This window comes from Phodopus roborovskii, unplaced genomic scaffold (assembly GCF_943737965.1).
Source record: "Phodopus roborovskii unplaced genomic scaffold, PHOROB, whole genome shotgun sequence".
Taxonomy (NCBI): domain Eukaryota; kingdom Metazoa; phylum Chordata; class Mammalia; order Rodentia; family Cricetidae; genus Phodopus; species Phodopus roborovskii.
The window spans coordinates 5,027,517-5,048,238 of NW_026126689.1; the positions used below are offsets into that span (position 1 = coordinate 5,027,517).

The window sequence follows — 20,722 nt, forward strand, 5'->3', positions numbered from 1 at the left end:
CTCGATGCCCTCGGCCTCCCTCTGAGCTCTGCAACACAGGGTGTGGGTGCTGTGCTGGGTAAACTTTCACTCAGGTAGTTTTACTCTCTCTGAATAGAACTTGCTTTTGCCCTAGGCCTACATCTCTAGATATTAAGATAGATTTTTTTTTTTTTTTTTTTGAGTTCCAACCGTTTTAATTGAATTGTTTTCTATCAGTCACTCAATCAACTCTGGCCCTTTCTAGATCAACCCTAGAAATTCAGTGCTAGGGTTTCTTGATAGTAACAGCAGCAGGATCCTTTATCTGCCATGCCCTACAAATGCACACCTAATTCTTTTCCCTCTTCTCTTTCTCTGAAGCCTCCTTCCTCTTTCCTGCTTATGCTGCCTAGATACACTTCAAGCCAATAATCTACTCAGCGACAGCTGTCAGTGATATCTTCTCCTGGGGTCCTTGGTTAAATTCCCTAATTTGTGTTAACCATGTACACCACAATGCGGCCTTCATTCAGGGGCGTCCCTTTATACTTTGAGAGCTAGTGGGACAGAAGTATGATGATTTCCATCATCTAGGAATATAATGACAATGCAAAATTCACAAAGGCCTCATACAATTCCTTAAGGAGTGTGCTTTACTTTAAAATATTAGCCAAAAGACGAAGGATTGGCTAAAACACAAGCAGGGTCAGGATACCAGAGAGAAGATGACAAAATCAAGTCCTTAAATCACTGGGAAAATTCTAACACAAAACCAAACTCTGAGGTGGTGCCGTCAAGCTTTACCAATGAAATTGCACTATTTGTAGAAGCAGAAAATCTTCTTTGCTTTAGCTTTCAATTTATGATGTGTGATGATGAGGAGGACAGAATGTCCTGGAGGGTAAGCAGCAGTAATGATCATGCAAACAGCCTGGACTCTCATATTCCTCCTGGCATAGGAAGGAAGGTAGAGCAGAGCAGCAATCGAATACGGAATGTACAGCAGGAGGAAACAGATCATCAGCCTCATGGCACCCATGTGAGCCTCCATCTGGGGACTCCAAAAGCTGGTAGTGTTCCTCTTCATCTTCTGTATGTGTCTTCTCAAGGAATGTATTAGCAAGGAAGCAAAAGTCACATTGAGCATAAACTGTAATAGTGAGCTCAAGACCAAGGAGGCTGCTAATGTCAAGATGCCCTCACTGAGGTCAAATTCCGTGCCATTGCTCCCAGTTACCTGTTCAGGAAAACGTGATATCTGTGTGAGCACAAGATACAGGAGGGTGGTGAAGGCAGAAATCAGAAGACATGCCAGCAGCAGGCTGGAGGTCTTTGCAGAGATCGTCCGTTTTAACAGAAGAAACACTGGATGTTGGAAATTAGTAATCTTCACACAATACAGACTGTTCAGCAAGGTCACTAACCAGAGACTGTTGGAGTCCAGAAACTTCCAACACAATAGAAAAAACATGAAAAAGTACACTGACCTCACAGCATTCGTAGCAATGTAGACAGTGTTCAGTAGAAACAAGCCCAGAGTCAGGAATCTAGTGATGGCCAAGCCGAACAAGATCCTGTCTGAAGAGGAGATTCTGTGACTTTTCACCCAAATCTTATAAATGACCACTATGATAAGCAGATTTGCAATGATTCCTACAAAATTAAAAATAATGGAGGCAGCAAACACAAATAAATACCATTTCCAAAGCATCTTCACTCACTGAAGATTCGGTGTTTGCAGTGCTGGTGACTGAAATGCGTAGGAAGGCACCGTATTCGGCCTGAAAGGAGGTCTCCTTTTTGTTTTCCACAGCGGCAAATGAGCCCTTTTTGCTCTAAGAGACAGCTGCTATTGCTAGAATGCAAATCTTTCAAGGATTAAATTACTATTTCTTCACTCCTACTCTTATTTTCTTAGAAATGCCTAATCACAGACAAGCTCAAGTGAATCTGGAAGCTGTTCCTCCAAGAGCAGGGAGAGTAGATGGAGCCCAAGAATGTCAAACCCAGCCCAGCGTGCTCTAGCCCAAGACTATTTCAGTTCCACAGCAGCTTTGCTCAATAGAAGCCACAGGCGCTGTGGGGTTCCTGGTGCCGAATTCTTCCCAACTCCTTTCCCTCCTGGCCTGTCTGGACCAGTTCCTGTGTCCCCATATGCTGAAACTGCACCCCTTTGCTCCAGCTGCATTCCGACCACACCACTGACCCTCCTTTGTCTCTTCACACCTGAGACCATTTACTGAATCTAATAGAGTAAGTTCAAGGAACAATCCCCTCTTGAGACAAGCTTTCATAAGGGGAGCTCATCAGAAACGGAGAAGTTGTGCTATAATCTGTTCTGGGGTTCTCCTACAAAAAACATCCACTCTTTCTGTTTCCTTTATAAATTTGGATCTATGCTTAGATCTATGAGGTCACAACACGTCCCCTTAGGCATCAAAGTACTCAGATGTTAAAAGCAGGGTCACATTAGAAATCCCCATTCAGGGGAGCAGAAAGGGAATGGGCTGGGGTTTGGTGGGGGTGACAGGGGAGGATGGGAGGGTGAGGGAACTGGAATTGACATGTAAAACAACCTTGTTTAAATTTTAAATTAAAAAGTAAGAAAAAAAGAAAGAGAGAGAGAAAGAGAGAAAGAAAGAAAGAAAGAAAGAAAGAAAGAAAGAAAGAAATCCATATTCAGGAATGTCATGTGTCCTAACAGACTACATTCACAAAGTTAAAGAATTTTTTTTATGATACTGAACAATATTCTCATTGACTTAATGACAACAAATAAATGTCTATTCTTTTTAAATAATATTAATTAAACATGAATATGTATACATCTACTTATTCTATAAGTTTTAAAAGCATGCATGCATCCTGGAAAGAGCAAGGGGAACGGGGGGGGGGGAGGGAGAACAGGATGAAGGAAAGGAAGGGCCAAAATGCTTGGTCTTTTACACAGTCCAAAAAACCAAAAATATTACTTTGAATTAACTTTAGTAAACTGCCAATGAAACACAAGAATGGCCTGGAGCCCGGAATCCAGGGGTCTTGATTTCCATGCTATTGTTTGCAGAATCACGCGGGGCTTGTGGGAAGGGCTGCCTTAGGGCTGCTGCTGCTGCGTGGTTCGTTGGTCTACATTAACCCAGCACTTTACAGGGCATGTTGTGCTAAAATGTTGGCACACGTTGTCTCATGAATTTCAGCTAATCTGTGGATGATGTTATCGCCCATACTGTAGGTTAAGGGGAAGCACAAAGATAATTATTCGAAGGACAAAAATGGAAAGTTGACAGGAGCGGAATCGAAGCCCACATCGATGGAGAAGCAAATGCCTTTGTTCTCTGTCTCAACTCCACAGCAGGACTTTATCTACGCCAACATAAAACCCAAGGTAAAACTAATATGCAGGCTGGTCATGCTAATGGTTATTAAAATACATCTCCGTGTCTACACAGCGAGTGACCTTACACTGGCATTTCCCAGTGTTTGCACCTGTCCAGCTGACCTACAGAGAGAGGCCTTTAGAAGCGTGGCATTCACCTCTAAGCCAGGTAGAATCAGCAAAGCAGGCAACATCTCTCCTATTGATGGTGTAGACTGACAAATGGGGACGTCAGAAGGGCTCTGTTGTGCTAAACCAGGCCTAAGAACACCCAGGCTTCGTCTTCTATGAAGCAAAGGGACCCTTAGATCCAGGCTTCGGGTGGCCACACATGCATGGCAGGATTGCCACAAGCGTCTGTTTCAGCTTGTTGTTACACAGAATAAGAACAAATGAGTCCCCAACAAGATAGGACATGGTAATTACTACACCGATTATCCTGGCAACCTTAGTTGCTGGTAGGAAACGGCTGAACGACAAAATCAGAAAGCAAAGGAAGTAGAGTAGGAAGAGTAAGAGGAAGGAGAAGATGACTCTGATGGCTCTTTTGTGGGCCTCAGAACTCTGATCTCTGGAGCCAATACTGTATTGCTGCATCTGCTGTATGTGCTTCCCCAGAGAAAGGAGGAGCAGAAAGTTGGCAGCCAGGGAAACAATTAAGGGAGGAAGCTTCCACAGATTTCCAAGAACATGCATCAGATTATATTCGCTTGTCTTCAATCTTAAGTATCCGGTCATATTTGACGAGCCTCTGCTTCCACTGAGGACAGAATAGATCTTAAATTCATTCATCAGAGACACGGTACAGACACAGGATAAGAGCAACGCACCCCACAGCATCCCAACGACCACCCTGGAAGCTCTCCATTTGAGCCAGAGGAATGTGGGGTGGGAGAAACTGGCTATTTTCAGGCAGTAGAAAACACCAAGACAGGAGATAAGCCAAACACTGTAGTGGTTTGTAAACGTCCACAAAACATCAATAATTTGCATAATTACCCCTGAGTCATGGGTGTGGTAACAGAACACTATTATAAGGCCATCAATAAAGATTATCCACAGCAGAAAGATCCTGGAGAGAGCCAAGCTGGTGAGGATGAAGTCAGACAAAGACATTTTCTTGCTCTTGAACCAGCGGCTGCCATTGACCAACCCAATGAAACTATTCACCAGATTTCCAAGGATAAACTCAATGACAATCAGAACCAGGAACACCTCTTCAGTGAACCCCAACAGATCAGAATCCAGGCCAACCTGCTCCTGGTTCTGGTCATGTATCGCATCCATTTTTTTCCCCCTGACCTGTACCTCCTCCTGTAACTTTACTGCATGTTTAGTCTGTCTTGCAGCCCTGTGAATCTGCTCTGGTTGTCCTCTTCAGATGGCACAGAATGTCGCTTCTGTGATCTTAACAAAGCAGCTCTTTGTTAAAATGCAAATGATGCCCAGTGTCATGAGAATGAGGAATACATCTGGGTCACAAAGAATACGGAGGGCTGAGACTCAGTTTCAGAGGACATGGGCATCGTGATTAAATGCTCGCTGATAGGCTCCTGTGTTTGATAGCGAGGCCCACTGGTGGCATTGTTTGGGAAGCGTAGGGAACCCTTAGGAAGTAGAAGCTAGCAACAGGAAGTTACGGTCACTAGGGGTGGCCCTGGGATTTCATCCTGACCCCATTTTCTGTTCTTTGCTTCTCACATAATTTGATGGGCTGACCTGCTGCTCCCTCTGGAACTGGAACAGTATATCCAAATAAACCTTTCCCCCCTTAAGGTATTTTATCAGGGTATTTTATCACATTAACAGAAACAAACAAACAGGAAAGAGGTGTTGGGAACCTCCCAGAAGGGAAGTGTGGGTGGTCCCTGAGGGAAGCACAGAAATACCCGGAACGTGAGGGGTCTTGTTTCTCTACAAGGAGGACAGACAGAAACAGGAAAATGCCAGAAGTCTACCACACTGGAAGGAGGCTTAAGATCATAAGGTTCAATGTCACTGGTCTTAACATCAGCTTGTTTATTAAAAACTCCTTAATCTCAACCCATGAAAATATTGTCAAGTTTTGAATTTTGCAAATAGATCTCAATAGCCAAAAATTAATTTTGCATAAAGTATGAAGATTCAATTTTTCACCACCACGAAATACAAATTTTCCTGACATCATGAGTTGAGTAATCTATCTATGCCACACACCACTTTTACTGGCTATTGTCTCCACGGAAGCATGATCAATGTCATTACTTTGCTTTGTACCCACATCAACAATTTGTCACACTAACCACACACATACATGAGCAAAACATGTAACTAGCAGAACTTGTCCCTACCTCATTGTCTAAGAGTCAGCTAGCTATTCTTGGGCACCTGTTTGTCAGTCTCGTATTCCCCCAAAGGATTTCTATACATTGATTTAAATTTCTTTCCAACTGTAACAATGGCCATGTTTCCAATATACACGATGTGCACTTTTTTTTTTTTTTAAATGTGTTTCAATAAGGCTTTATAAAGCTCTTTATAGATCATTCATTGAAGACTTTTTTCTGATATGCTTACCTGGGGTCTTTTCTAAATTAACTTTCTCTGATGTTTAGAACTTGACATTTGGGTATGGCTTAACTTCCTGTAACTTTTACCTGTATTCACAGCATTTGTGACTCACTTTCTCTACATGATCTTAACACTCTGATAGCAGTATTTGCTAGAGCCTTAGTTCAAATAAGATGCTAGAACGCTCATCTTTCCATTTGGAAGGAAATTTTAGCGTTTAAACCCACCTTTGGTACATAGTATTCACTTATGGCAAGATTGGTCAGCACTGGCCCTTTGTCCTGAGGTTGCCTGTTTTAGCTCCTATTTTAAAAATGTTACTGAGTCGTTTTCTTTCTGGAAGTCCAATGCTAGGGAATGCGTGAGACCTTGCTCCTCAAATCCATGTATTTCTTACTCTCCTTGTGACATTACCACACAGAAAAGTACTTGGAGGTGAGGTTTTTAAGGAGATCAAAAAGATAGGGCTCTGACACTGCACGCACACTAAATAAGGGTGAAGTGAACACGGCAGTACAGCAGTCACCTACAAGCCTGGAAGATTCTTCTCCAGGATGGTCCTTCGGATAATTGAGCTTGCTAAGCCCCGAGCTCCCAAAGCTCAAAGGAAATGAATGTCTGCTCTCCTCACTACCTGACTATGCTTTGCTCTGGCTGCCTGAGCAGACAGAGGCCTTACCAATGTGAAACAAATTACTCCACACTTAGGAAATCCTCCCTGCTCAGTTCCCTAATCTGCCCTCTGCAAGGGAAGTATAAAAACAATACTTCTTCTTTTTTTTTTTTTTCCAGAGACAAGAGTTTCTCTGTGTAGCCTTGATTGTCCTGCCTCTGCCTTCTGAGTGCTGGGATTAAAGGTGTGCATCATGACCACCCAGCTCATTCTTAGCCTACCTGCTCCTTTAGGGGGGGCTACTGGGTTTCTCCGTAGGGACTGCAACAAAAGCTTACTTTGGCAAAAACAAAACAACAGAAAAGCTGCTTAGTCTGACTGCTGAGGTTTTGTGTATTTCTCATGTCCCAACTCCCTCCCCAAATTTATTGTGTTCTGAGTTAAAATGGAAAAGCCTGTGGGACCAGTGATGTCTTTCTTGCTTCAACTTGCAGTGTAAGAATAAAAAAAAAAAGCAAAGATTTGACCATTTGTATTAAAGGTGGGTATTTATGAATTTGTAAGGAATATATTTAACTGCATGCGCGCACACGCACACGCACACAGACACACACACACACGCACGCACGCACAGTTTATTTGCTCCTCCCAAAGAATCCCAAGGCAGGCTGTCCAGGTATGCTCCAGTGGTTTTATGTCATCAGTCTGAGCTTCTTCCATCTTCTACCCTGAAGATTTCTTCATGCTCTGGGTGGCACCTGGGGATTCAGCCAACACGTTCCCATTACAGAAAAGGTCAAGGAATAAGAGTCTAGAGAAATACAAAGGCACATTTCCAACAGTTCATCTAAGAACTTCCCTGAAAGCTCCACCAAATGGGTTCTGCACGTGGCCTTCTGGCAATCCCTAACCACAAAAGCAGGGGCGTGCTATTTATTTCAGTTGTGCATATTGTCACTCCAAACGTGCAGAACACTCGTAGGAAGAGCTCAGCGAAATGGAGTGATGGGTGGGGAAGGAACAGCCATGGTAAGCCTGCCCTTTTGAACAGGAACAGAGTAGATTGTTGGGGAAGGGGCGGGGGAAACGGGAGGAAGAGGAAGGGTAACTGATTGGGATGTAAGCCCCTCGAGTGGCTCACCACCCCCACCCTGTCAACAGACTACTGGAGCTCCTTGGCTGCTTCTAGGCTGTTCCTTCCCCACCCATCACTCCATTCCGCTGAGCTCTTCCTACTTGTCTTTAACTTGCTCTTGTTTTCAAGCCTTCAAAGGCTCTGCACAGCCAAAGCTTTCTGCAGGTTTTCAAATCTAACTTCGCACTATTTAAAAGTTTTTATAGTTTCTGGATGTCTAGCCATGCTGTTTCCTCTGGTAACAAATAACATGTCTGATTTCAAATAACTACAATAGCAGCCAAGTGTTCTGAACATTTTTCCACTTACAATTATGAGTCACACATATTATATTTACTCTGCTCTTCCCAGCAGGCCTATGAGGTAGGTATGATCACCCCTGTTTTACTCAAGAAAAACAAAGCAAGTGAAGGCAGAGGAAATTAGTAACTTATGTTCAGCTGGGAAGTGGGTGTGGATTTTTGACTATATAGCCTTGCTTCTGACAATTATTACTAAAAACCATCTTTTATTTATTTATTTATTTTTCTTTTAAACAACTCCTAAGGCAGAGAAAGTGAACATGGGTACTTGTAAAGTAAGACCCTGAGGTCCAAAAACAAGGCAGCAAATTAAAAAAAGAAGCATCAACAGTATGGCTACATGATACCAGTAAACCTACAATAGAATTAACTGTACACAGACTCTCGAGGGAGGCAAAAATCAAAGGTGTTAAAGGGTTCCTTAAGTGGGTGCGGCCCAGTGGAGAGGGAGGGACTGCCTAACTTGAGACTGTAGGTTTGATCTCCAGCACCGTGAGAGTACCCTTCATCTCCACCCTCAGGAGTGTTCTGGAATCAACTTCAAAGGGGATAACAGAGAGGAGGCTACACACTACAGTAACTGAAGAGGAACTACACAACTCTACTTACACTTCACTCTGGTCCCTGGGCTGAGAGAGGTCTCGTGTACACTACAGTGAAAATACCAAAACCAAGACAGGAGTGAAGGTGGGCTACTCCCGAAGCAGTTTACCTCCTTTAGTTCAGGGCCACTGTCTGTGGCTGTTTACTGAGTGAGTCCAGGACCGGTGCAGGCACACAGAGCAGAGTCAGAGCTAACCATCCAGTCTACAGGGTAAAGTGTGTTCAGCTGTGGGTCAGACTGCAGATAAACGAGGCTAAAAGGTAACACGTGGCTGAAAGACCACTGTGCAAGTGTGAAGCCCAAACCAAGGCCTTCCAAACACACAGCACACATTCATTACTGAGAGTCCATACCACGTACACTTGTGTAGAGAAACCACTAACACAATAAGCAATTAGTAAGAGCCACAACTGACCAGAACTACAGAGGGTTTCTTTCACACACACAAAAGAAGATACACCAGTCAGGAAAAATACCACACTCATTTTATATAAAACTTTTTAATCTTTATCTTTAAACTATAGACTATACATGATTTGGGAAGGAGGCTGTACCAATACCAAACAATGATCAAGGACTCATCCGTTCTATGCCTTTTCTTTTATCTGGTCACTCAGAAATATAATGTTATCTGGAAAGAAAGCAAAGCGTAAGAATTATTTTCAGAATGCTGTCTTCATTTCACTTGATAATTCCCCTCCAACACAGACATCCTGAGTGGTATTACAAAACTTCAAAAACATTAATCAACTTTTGCTGTGTTCATGAGAAGTACACAAGAGAGGCGTAAGATAAACAAACAAGCAAATAAATACAAACAACAGGCTGAAGCTGTTTGTCAATGATTCAGACTTCATTATAGGATGAGACCACTGAGGTTCCCAACAATAACTTCCTGTAAGCAAGGTGAACTGAGACACGAAAGAAAGCACATCTACTAACAAGAGGAGCAACGAAGGCATTCCACAGGCTACACACTACAGGCATGAGGCAAAGCGCAACAGTCTGCTTGTGGCCACTTGGCAACGGCGAGCGTACTTGAGTTTAAGAAAATAAATTTATTTTTAATTCTAAGAATGAATTTCATATACTGTCTTTTAGGACAGGTTTTCGGTATTATAAAGTAAAGCATTTTTATAAAAAAAGAAAAAATTGGGCACTGCTCTGATTATTCCAAAGAAAACTAGGGAAAACAAGCAAAGATAAAGAGGTTAAGTAGCATTTCTTGGATAACACTAACCTTAAAATTATCTAAAGGTAGTTATTTAACCAATCACTTCATGACTGTACAGGATGGTAACTTGAAGGGATTAAAATGGAAATCACTATCAAAAGCCAAGAATGCCATCTAGTGGTGTGTTTTGTTTTTTGTCTTAAAGTTCAAGTAATGACCCCTGGTTAAAAAACAGTATCAAGTTAAATGGAAGGAGTTGATAAGACTGAAAAACAAACAAACAACGAAAGGACAATTTAGGGTGGTAATCATGTTTTAACTTTTTAAATTAATCTCTGTATTTTCTAGTGCTTACAACATGAGAAATAGGATTTGCTTTTTAGATTATATTAATATAAAATAAACTAAAAGAAGTTAAATGTAATCAGAAAAAACATCAAATAGGTTCTCTCTTCAAGCTTCAACTGAGCGCTGTTCAGCTTCACTGTGAGCCATAGATACACCGGTACCCGAGCAGACCAGTAACAACCCTGACAAGACCCGAGCAGACCAGTAACAACCCTGACAAGACCCGAGCAGACCAGTAACAACCCTGACAAGACCCGAGCAGACCAGTAACAACCCTGACAAGACCCGAGCAGACCAGTAACAACCCTGACAAGACCCGAGCAGACCAGTAACAACCCTGACAAGAAACAGAGAAACTGAACAATGTGAACCGTCTCTCCCTGGCTTAGTCTGTAACAATCAGTCATTGCAATACTAGGTGAACTACAAACCTGGCCTGTAGTGGAACATAAATGGAGTTTTAAAAGATCACTACTAGGGAAATATATGGTTACTGCTTAAAACAACTTATAATTTACAATATGAACAGTGGTTAAGACATACACACTGGAGCAAGGGAAAGAAAAAGATCTGAACAACAATGTTCAGATTATGAGAAAGCTGTAGTAACCCGACAAAAGTTGAATACACTGACATCTAGTCTTTAACAATACTACAATAATCTCAGCATTGGGTAAAATAGAGTATTACTGTTTTTGATTTTTTGAAAAAGCATTTCTTTCATGGATTTATAAAATTTATAAATAAATAGGACAATACCCCTTCCAACTGATCCTTGGCAAGAAAGAGCAGCCCCATGAGCCAATCCATCCATCAGTGATAACTGACGGAATGCCAAGGTCGCTCCACACCACTGCTCTCTACTCACGTAAGTCACATGAGCCTTCAATGACAGCGCTCAATGACAGCGCTCAGGAGTTCATAAACACTAATAAACTACAGTCAGATTTTTTCAGTCCTACCTACAAAATAACTAAACTGAGGCTTTACTCATAATTTCAGCAACTTATTAAAGAACAAAAATGCCTCATTAAGAGATGTATTTTAATAACATTTAATTTTCATTTTAATATTAAAATGTTGAGCAAGTACTAATGAAGAACTTAGGTTTCAAAACTTCATTAATCTACATGTAATTTTATAAGAACATTTCATGTTAACTTACGGATGTATAAACAGCTATATTGCTTTCAAAATCCCTCTAAAACCTTCAGGAGTGTGAACTCTCCATACTGTATTTCAATCTCCTCAAGCTTGATGTTTATGTAGTCCACGTTACTTTGTATTTTGTTTAAAGACAACACAAGTTTTTAAATTTCAAATGGAAGTTGTTGTACCTTCAGTTTCAAAGTTTTGTACAAATCACAAGTTCCTAACATGACATTTCTACAACAGCCTTGACATATGCCTGCCCTTGTACAAGCCAAGGGTTCCAAAGAACACGAAGACTAAATTCCCCCAGGCAAGAGCACCTCCAATTTACACTCTACTCAAAGTCCCTCCTGAATTAAATATGGAGAGTAGAGGGAGAAATATGAATGTAGACAGTGTCTGTAGAAACTCCTCTGGTGAGTGAGCTTCCTGCAATCTTGACAGCGCCCCCCCCCCCCCCAGCTGCTCGGAGCATGCGAGCTTCAAACGAGGGCAAACAGGAAATGCTATCTAGCACAGCCTTCTTACCAGCTATGATTGTTGTAGCTTGCCGCCTCACGTTGTTTTTATCCATGTATTCACCATAATCCACTTTCCCTTCCACAAATATGCGAGCCCTGATGAAAGAAAACGCAGTCTTTAGTCTGGAGACTGACTCTGCCTTCAACTTCTAGAGTGTCAGGACACGGGAACACGGGAGGAAGAAAATGGCACTTGCGCTAACATGCCTCCAGTTTCACAAGCGTATTAGTGAACATTCTAGTAAAGAAGACAACGTTACTCGGGTAGGATAGTATCTTCCTGTAACCCAATATACAGGAATATAAAACCAAAAGGTTAGAAGTTTTAGGCCCGCCTGGGCAACGCAGTGAGACCTCAGATTTAAAATTTTATAAGTACAGGAGCTGTGACTCTGTGATACAGCAGTCTCCTACACATACAAGGCCCTGAGTTCAATTCCTAGTCAGTGTGTGTGTGTGTGTGTGTGTGTGTGTGTGTGTGTGTGTATCTCTGCCTCTGTCTGTCTCACACACACACATCATAAATGAAACTGTGAAACTGAATGCTGACATTTTCCTTCATGTATCTTGTGTGTTTATGTGTATCTTCACGTATTCATACACACATGAAGAAAAGGTATATAATAACTGAAAAGAAACTGAAATTCTAGTCACTGCTGACTGAAACTAGTTCACATTAAGTATTTTAGATTCACAAATAAGTACATTTCTAAACATAACATGTGCATCCATAAAAACATTTTTCTGTCATTCTATGCGTTTGGAAAAGACACTTCTAATTCCAAATGGGGACTACTAAGTCTGAAAAAGAGTATCAAATATAAAATAAGTACTGTGAATACTACCATAATAACCCGGTACATCAGACATTGAATATCCCAGGTTCTCTAGGAGGCCAGATGTGGTCTGGGTGATCCCTGGTCACAGTAGCACAGGACCTCCTAGAGACAGGCGCTGGAGATGACACGAGCTGCAGTGGCTCCAGCTACCCCTGCCTCACCCAGTTCTCTTTCTGCAGATGCTGCTTGCCCTAGCACAAGAGCAGGCTAAAAGCACAGAGACGTTCCCTGACCGTCCCATCAAGGGGTAAACACATTAGACGTCAGTACTTAGGGGAAAGAACACTCGCCGTTCAATCCAAAAGGTCCTCTTGCTAACTAACTCACCCCTTTTTCACATACTGGTACGCCACATCTCGGAGGCCTGGTCGGAACACTGAGATCCTGTGCCACGTTGTCTTCTGACTGACGTCACCTACAGATGGCAGCAGACACAAACGTCAGCAACACAGAACATGTCTGGGAAAAAGCAAGCTCACAGTTTCTGAAAGAAAAGAGCAGGACTAAGGCAGGCCGGCTTTATCTAAAAGTGACATCTGTAAAGTCAGATGAGCAGTAATGGCGTCCACTCACTGCTGGTAGGACAGAAACTGCAGCCTTCCACACTCACCCATTTGGTACACTTCGCTGTCTCCTGACCGCCACATCTCATTTGTTGCCAGGGAAAATATTGTGACCGGGTTTTTTCCTTCCACCTGCCTCATGACAGGGTCCTGACCTACTCGCCCAAGTAACTGAACACGGTTCATGGCTGAAATGCAAAGTGGAAAGGAAAAGAGACTGAGCGCCTGCCGGCCTGAGCGCTCTGGCCTGCAGTGTGACGGAGCCTCGCGCAGCTGACTGGGGTTAGATGAGGTTATGAAGGGGAAGCCTCCACGATCGAATTAGGGAAGACAGAGACCGGAACACCCCACCAGAAGCCACCACCGCCACAGAAAAACAGGAGCGAGAGGACAGCTTTCCTCAAACTGCAGGCCAACCACGCCGGCAGTCACATCTTGCCTTCTGGCCCTCGAAGCGCTAAGACACAGCTGTCCACTGCTAAATCACCTGGTCTATTCATTACAGCAGCCAGGACAGTCACACAGCATAATCCCACGCCTGAGACAGATAGAAACATCCAGAGACAGACACTGTGTCAGCTTCAGTCTCTGTGTTATGAAAAACTCGAGCTATAGAAGACCACAAGTTAAACGGGGAGATAAAGGAGGCCTGGGAAAGGAGAAAGGTCGGACAGGAAGAGAGAAAACAGCCCTGGAAAACAAATTTTAACCTCCTTATCTTGAGCTAAAAGAACAAATCTGAGATATAAGAGGATCCCCATTACAAAAAGAAAGCAGTATTTGTGAGAAAGCGTCCTGGCCCCGTGTGGCACAGCTGAGCAGGGCTCAGGCAGCAGGAGAGGGCATCGGGGCTATAAGCTCTAGCTATACTAGGACCTCACAAGCAGAGGCTCAGGGTAAAATGGCCAAAGGTACCATGGGTGGCACTGTTAAACACAGCCCACAGTTCTCTGAGACCAGAGGCAGAGCGGTGTAAGTGACACTGTGAACTTAGAATGATTACTTACATCTCTCAAGAACCAAGCTGCTGGCCACTTCGGACTCACGTCTTACAAACTGATGGAACACCTAGAAGGAAAGCAGACAAGCAATGCAGCTTTAAACTCTGTAGGAAGAGCCACACCAGCAGGAGACCTACTCGTACCCACGCAGCATTTCACCAGCAGTCCTACACGTTCCCGGAAAGGGTGCACAACAAAGCAAAGTGGGTAGAAAGGAGACTACGAAGACATCAGTGCTTTCTAAGGAATGTAAGCCATAGACCAGTTCAGTAAACATAAGAGCAAGTATCACTCCTGCAATCCAGTAGCAGAGAGCGAGGAGTGATGAGCAAAGGGGTCAAGACCAGGCTGGGGAAACCCAGAGACAGCTGACCTGAACAAAGGGGAGCTCATGGACCCCAGACTGATAGCTGGGAAACCAGCATAGGACCAACCCACACCCCCTGAACATGGGTCAGTTAGGAGGCCAGGGCAGCCTATGGGGCCTCTGGTAGTGGATCAGATCTATCCCTACTATATGAATGGACTTTGGGAGCCCATTCCACTTAGAGGGATGGATACTCTCTCAGCCTAGACACATGGGGGAGGGCCTAGGCCGTGCTCCAAATGATATGACAGACTTTGAAGACTCCCCATGGAAGGCCTCACCCTCCCTGGGGAGCAGAGAGGGGGTGAGATGGGGTTGGGGGGGGGCAGGGGAGGACAGGAGGGAGAGGGAACTGGGATTGACATGTAAAAGCGTATTTCTAATTTACATTTTTTAAAAAAGCAATTACGAAACAAGTATTAGAATATTTAGAATACAATCAGCGCATTAAGCCCTCACTCTCAAATGTGCACAATGAGAAATTGGTCCAATGATAACAAATCAGTATATCCCTTGTACCTGCTGCACACCTTTCTGATTCCTAAGGACTAGGCTATCTCAATGACATTCCCGGAGTGTGTCCTTTAAGAATGAGCAAAGATGGTAGGTAACACTAGTGTCTTGGGCTCTGTAAAAGGTCAGCAGCTTCTACAGTAAGCTTGGTCCAGCGGAATACTGCGTCCTTTCAGTACAACAAAGAAAAGCAAAACAAACCAAAAGAGGAGGAAAGGAAAAGGGAAGCAGTGTGAACAGAATATATAGCTCAAAGGTATGGCTATGAAGTCGTGATTCCCGAAAAGGATATTCACAGCCAAAACACAGCACCACTTAATATGCTAAGACAATAACCCATTACCATTTAACCCTAAACTATGGACATGATGTCAGAGCATCCCTACCTTATAGGAATTTGACTTATGGCGGGAGTTGATGGTGCATGTCGTCAATCCCAGCACTCAGGAGAGAGGCAGGCAGATCTCTGTGAGTTCAAGGCCAGCCTGGTCTACAGAGTGAGTTCCAGGACAGCTAAGGCTACACAGAGAAACCCCATCTCAAAAAGCAAAAAAAAAAAAAAAAAAAAAAAAAAAAAAAAAAAAAAAAAGATTTTTGACTTCTTAGTCTTAACTAGAATTTACAAACGTGGTACCCAGCGCCACAATGAGGGAAAATGGTAATCCAGGCCTGCTGAGGGCTGGCCAGAGCAGAGTACACCCAACTAGATTGCAGAATGGTATTTGTGGCTGGTGAGAGTTGCGAATGGGGAGGAGAGGGGGCAGAAGGTCAGAAACGGCACCAGAGCCACATGGAAAATGACAAAGAAGGCAGTTACGGTGGTGCATGCCTGGACTGCCAGCACTGGGAAAGCAGAGGCAGGAGGGTCAGAAGCTGCCAGCCGGCCACCCTCCGCCTAACGGTGGGTCAAGGCAGCCTGCGGTGTGTGGGATGCTATCTCAAATAAATAAATAAACGCACATGCTGATCTAAGCACAAGTAACAAACATTTATTAATGATCCATACTATGTGAGAATACATTTTAAAATCCTCCTGATTCAGTGAGAACAAAAAGAAAAAAGAAAAAGAAATCCACCCTGAACCTTCCCCATTACACAAACGCGTATGTAAGAGATGGTGGGTCGGCTTAAGCGTCCTTTGCTGTGGATCTAAAAGCAACAGGACACCCAATGACAACGAAAACACAGTCAAGCACTCAGTAGTGTAGAAAAATGACTACCTGGAACACAGGTCTTCGAAACATGACTTCGGATTTTCTCACAATCTAACCTTTAGGCTTTTCCTGAGGGGGAGAAAAAAATAGAGAAAAGATAAACTGAACCTACAGTGGTTATACCTCCAGAGCACACGTCCACTGGTCCTAGATTCCCAAATGCATGCCATTTCGGGTGCACCCGATCTGCAACCACGTCTTTGTGGTCTGGGATCTCAACTAACAGTCCGGTAATCCGCAGGGGGGAAATAATAATAGTAATAGTAATAATAATAATAATGCCCAGTAATCCGCAGGGGGAAAATAATGAAAATAGTAATAATAATAGTAATGCCCAGTAATCCGCAGGGGGAGAATAATAATAGTAGTAGTAGTAATAATAATAATAATAATAATGCCCAGTAATCCGCAGGGGGAAAAATAATAGTAATAATAATAATGCCCAGTAATCCGCAGGGGGAAAATAATAACAATAATAATAAACCCGGTCACTCTCGCGTCCAATCCACTGCCTGCTAAGATCTAAAACACAAGTTCTCTTAAGACAGTTGTGCTAATTCGCTCGGGTACCCTGAACCCCCAAACCGTCTCCAGCAAGCGGCGCGGCGAGGGATCAACACACACCGCTAGCACAGGGCTCGAACCCGCGCGGAATGGGGTCCGGGTCCCCGCTAACGCCGGGTGCGCCCCGCCCCGCCCCGCCGGGCCCCGCAGCGGCGCCCGCAGCCGCCTGCGCGGCGGACACGGCCCGGCGCCCGCACCTCCTCCCTCCCCGCCGCTCACCGGACGCGCAGCAGCCGACCGCGGCCCCGGACAGCGTCGCTTCCGGCGAGCGCAGCCCGCAAGGCTCGCGATAGGCGGGCCAAGACAGGAAGCCCGCGGTGCGCGCCGTGGAAAAGCCGCCGGCCGGCGCCGAGGGAAACGTGAGCCTTGGGCTCGGAAGTGCCGGGCGGAAGTGGAAGTGGGTGGGCCAGCGCCGCCGCAGGGGTGAGCTCTGTTTCTGCGTGTTTGACCTTTTTATTTTATTTTTTCTGATTGGTCTCCGCCCTCAGGGGTTTAGGACAAATTGGGAGTGAGAAGAAGGGTTCTTCTCATTCTTCTTCTTCTCCCTGCAGTGCCCGCACGCGGGCTGAGCAAGCTCTGACCCCGAACCGCATCCTCCCAGCCCTGAACTGAAAGAGTTTGATCCTGACACAGGGAGCAAGGTCAGTGAAGTAACACCCAGTTCATTCACCCCGTGGAGAAGCCACGGCAGCTGAAAAAGACTGCACAATTAAACAAACGAGCCAAAATGGTAATAAACAAACAAACAAACAAATAAATACAAACAATTGAAGGGCTCTGGAAAACTAGGTAATCTAGTTAGGCGTCGGTGGCGCACGCCTTTAATCCCTGAATTTAGGAGGCAGAGGCAGAGGCAGGAGGATCTCTGTGAGTTCAAGGCCAGCCTGGTCTACAGAGCTAGGTCCAGGACAGGCTCCAAAGCCACAGAGAAACCCTGTCTCTCGAAAAACCAAAACCTAGATGATCTGGATATGTTACTATGTTAAGCCAAAAATCCAAAATTAATCTTAAAAAAAAAATACGTAAGGAGCAAAATATTTAACATTGTTATTAAATGCAGCTCCCGAACTGTGCCTGAGGCACAAGGAAAGTGGCCCCTTATATATTTCGTGGTTTTGTTTACTTTTCTTTAAAAAAACAAAATTAAAAGTTGAGGAAATTTCAAAACATTTTAAAGTAGAATTAAAACTCACAGCGTCGTTTTACTTTAAAGCATCGTGTAATTAGGATTTTACTTACAAGCTTTAATACAAAAGAAACCGGTTGGTATTTTCAGAATGCACTTTTTTTGTATGTGTGTTTCAATTCCATAACTGGCAATAATTCTAGGTGGGGTGGAAAAAAGAAAGGAAGCAAGAGGAGAGAGAGTCTTAATGTTAGCCCCTATTGGCCCAAGATAAATGATAAATAGGTATTTAGTAGCAAAACACTTACACAGATGCAGCCTTCCTGCTCCAGAAAATGCAGTTTCTCCCCTTCTGATGCTCTCTGAAACCCGAGAGAGAGAGTGAGCCAGCCCCTCCTCTACCTTATAATGGTCACTCTGCACCTGAAACCACACCCAAAGGGTGTGGCCACTACTACAAGTTCAAGTTCACTGGCAAGACAAGACGCCACTACATGGCACCACATCCAGCACCGAGTGACAATCTTAAATAATTTCAATTAACTTAAGCTTATTTGAGCTTGCCTTCGATATTTGTTCATAGTAAAACTTTTAACATTTTCAAAATACTGAATTGAGACACCATCTTATCTGGATTGCTTAATTTCTTCCATTCCTTGAAACACTGTATTTTTTACCCCAATCCAGTCCCTAGGGTTATAACACATGTCCTGAGTCCCACGGGTTGAAAAGGCACACATATTGCCTCCCCAGGTTCATTCTTGCTGTGGTGGGTTAAAGAAAATGGCCCCCAAAAGGAGTGGCGCTGTTAGGAGATGTGGCCTTGTTGGAGGAAGTGTGTCACTGTGAGGGTGGGCCTTGAGGTCTCCTGTGCTGAAGATACAGACCACCTCCTCTTGCCTGCGAGTCATAATGTAGGACACTTGGCTGCTTCTCCAGCCCCATGTCTACCTGCACACCACCATGTCCCACCACGGTGATAATGGACTCAACTTCTGAAAACGTAAGACACCACAATTAAATGTCTTTCTCCTATAAGAGTTGCAATGGTTATGGTATCTCTTCCCAGCAATAGAAACCCTAACTAGTGTGGGCCTTTAATCCCAGCACTCGGGAGGCAGAGGCAGGTGGATCTCTGTGAGTTTGAGGCCCGCCAGATCTACAGAGGGAGTTCCAGGACAGGCTCCAAGACAATACACAGAAACCCTGATTCGGGGAAAAAAAAAAAAAAAACCTAACTAAAACATTTGCCATTTTAAGAACTAAAAAAGAAAAATCTGACCTATTTAACAAGGTTTTCAACTTACAATTTAACCTGCTCTGGAGTCTGTTTATAGATGTTTGACCCCTGCATTTACACCATTACAAGGTTGATTTCCTGAAATAATGACGTACTGTATTGGAGCCTTGCACTGCTGTTGACAGTAACACCTCCCATCTACCACATTACTTCAGTGCCTTCCAATGGTTCCCTCTCTAAGACCTTGTTTCTGCTTCGTGGACAAGGCAGAGGAAAACCGAAACTCACCTTTGCCTCCAGAGTGAAATTCCCTACCCATCTTGCAAGCTTTGTTTTAATGGTGCCTAACTTGAATACTTCGGGCTACATCTTAACTCTTTTTCCAGGTTGCACACACTTTGTTCTATGTGAAGAATGTAGAGAGGGTTGTTTAAAGAAAAATATAGGCATTTCCCTGCAAATTGAGGGTACTCGGGCAGACTCTTAAGTTTTTATAAATAACGCCTGAATGGGAGTCTTGGCTGCGCGTTGTTTTTCTCTCAGAAAGAAACCAACACGCTCTCTTTAATGGTTGGCTGGAAAAAGTTGCAAGCGCTGCTCCTTCGGTTTTCTCTCTCTTTTTGACAGAAGAAATGTATTATATGTATAATTGCACAGTCTCGGGGAGGAGCTATGACTGAAGCATTCCCTGCGAATGGAGCCTTCTCAATGCAGCCTCAAAGCGCCTCAGCTTTGCTCAGCTGTCAGCAGCCTCAGCATTTGAAGTGCACCCCCGTCCCCACACACACACTTTCAGAACTGTCACCCATTTCCTCTCCCCGTGTGTGCGCCGTGAAGGCGCCTCACCCCGTTGGTAAGAAGGCAAAGACCCTGCTAGGAATACACAGTTCAAGTCTCAGGAAGGAATGAGGAAATATGAGTTCAGGAACATTCAAAATCTACCAAAATGTTGAGGAAGTTTAAACAGTTAACTAAACTGAAAAAGAAACACGACTCAAATGCTTTGTTAGAGGTAGAAGAGTCTATAATTTGCTCCAGTGCCGTTTTAGGGGAACCTGGGGCCCTTCCCATAGCGAGAGAGGGACAGAGGGGCAAAGGGGGTTTGAGTGAGAACGGCCCCATAGACTTATTTGAATGTTTAGTTACCTGGGAGTTGAGCTGTTTGGAAAGGATTAGAAGGATTGGAGGTGTGGCTTTCTTGGAATGTGTCACTGGGGATGGGCTTTGAGGTTTCAAAACCTACACAGGCTTCCTGTCTGCTGCCTACAGAACAGAATGCAAATCTCCCAGCTACTGCTTCAAGGCCCTTGCCCACCAGCTTCCCACCACAATGATAGTGGACTAACCCTCAAAAACTATAAGCAAGCCCTTAATCAAATGCTTAAAAAAGTTAAAAGAGCTGCCTTGGCTATGCTGTGTCTTCACAGCAGCACAACAGTAACTAAGACAGTAGTTCATCCTTACTACACACAGCCTTCCCAGTGAAATGTGATGACTCATCATGACACCAGAGCTTTATTCAAGTTTAATTCCTAATAGTAGTAAACTACAGATTTCAA

General features: G+C 43.9%; 3 protein-coding genes across 3 annotated transcripts; all 3 read right to left on the reverse strand.

Annotated features, from left to right (window-relative positions):
- Positions 1 to 759: 759 nt before the first annotated feature.
- Tas2r4 (taste 2 receptor member 4) lies at positions 760 to 1,672 on the reverse strand. Its single transcript, XM_051174676.1, has one exon. The coding sequence runs from the start codon at positions 1,670 to 1,672 to the stop codon at positions 779 to 781; it is 894 nt and encodes a 297-aa protein (XP_051030633.1). The 3' UTR covers positions 760 to 778.
- A 1,950-nt stretch (positions 1,673 to 3,622) lies between these two features.
- On the reverse strand, positions 3,623 to 4,624 carry Tas2r3 (taste 2 receptor member 3). The gene has a single exon (XM_051174660.1). The coding sequence runs from the start codon at positions 4,622 to 4,624 to the stop codon at positions 3,623 to 3,625; it is 1,002 nt and encodes a 333-aa protein (XP_051030617.1).
- A 4,380-nt stretch (positions 4,625 to 9,004) lies between these two features.
- Positions 9,005 to 17,043, reverse strand: Ssbp1 (single stranded DNA binding protein 1). Its single transcript, XM_051174646.1, has 7 exons — positions 17,017 to 17,043; positions 16,240 to 16,302; positions 14,146 to 14,206; positions 13,186 to 13,326; positions 12,903 to 12,990; positions 11,744 to 11,832; positions 9,005 to 9,172 (listed from the first exon to the last, which is right to left on the reverse strand). The coding sequence occupies exons 2-7, from the start codon at positions 16,261 to 16,263 to the stop codon at positions 9,129 to 9,131; spliced, it is 447 nt and encodes a 148-aa protein (XP_051030603.1). The 5' UTR covers positions 16,264 to 16,302; positions 17,017 to 17,043; the 3' UTR covers positions 9,005 to 9,128.
- Between the last annotated feature and the right edge of the window lie 3,679 nt (positions 17,044 to 20,722).

Coding starts and splice junctions, on each gene's coding strand:
- Tas2r4 (XM_051174676.1), bottom strand. CDS start 1,672: ATGCTTTGGAAATGGTATTTATTTGTGTTTGCTGCCTCCATTATTTTT.
- Tas2r3 (XM_051174660.1), bottom strand. CDS start 4,624: ATGGATGCGATACATGACCAGAACCAGGAGCAGGTTGGCCTGGATTCT.
- Ssbp1 (XM_051174646.1), bottom strand. CDS start 16,263: ATGTTTCGAAGACCTGTGTTCCAG. Junction 14,207..16,239: donor TTCGAAGACCTGTGTTCCAG/GTAGTCATTTTT, acceptor CTTTCCTTCTAG/GTGTTCCATCAGTTTGTAAG. Junction 11,833..12,902: donor TACCAGTATGTGAAAAAGGG/GTGAGTTAGTTA, acceptor TTCTTTCATCAG/GGCTCGCATATTTGTGGAAG.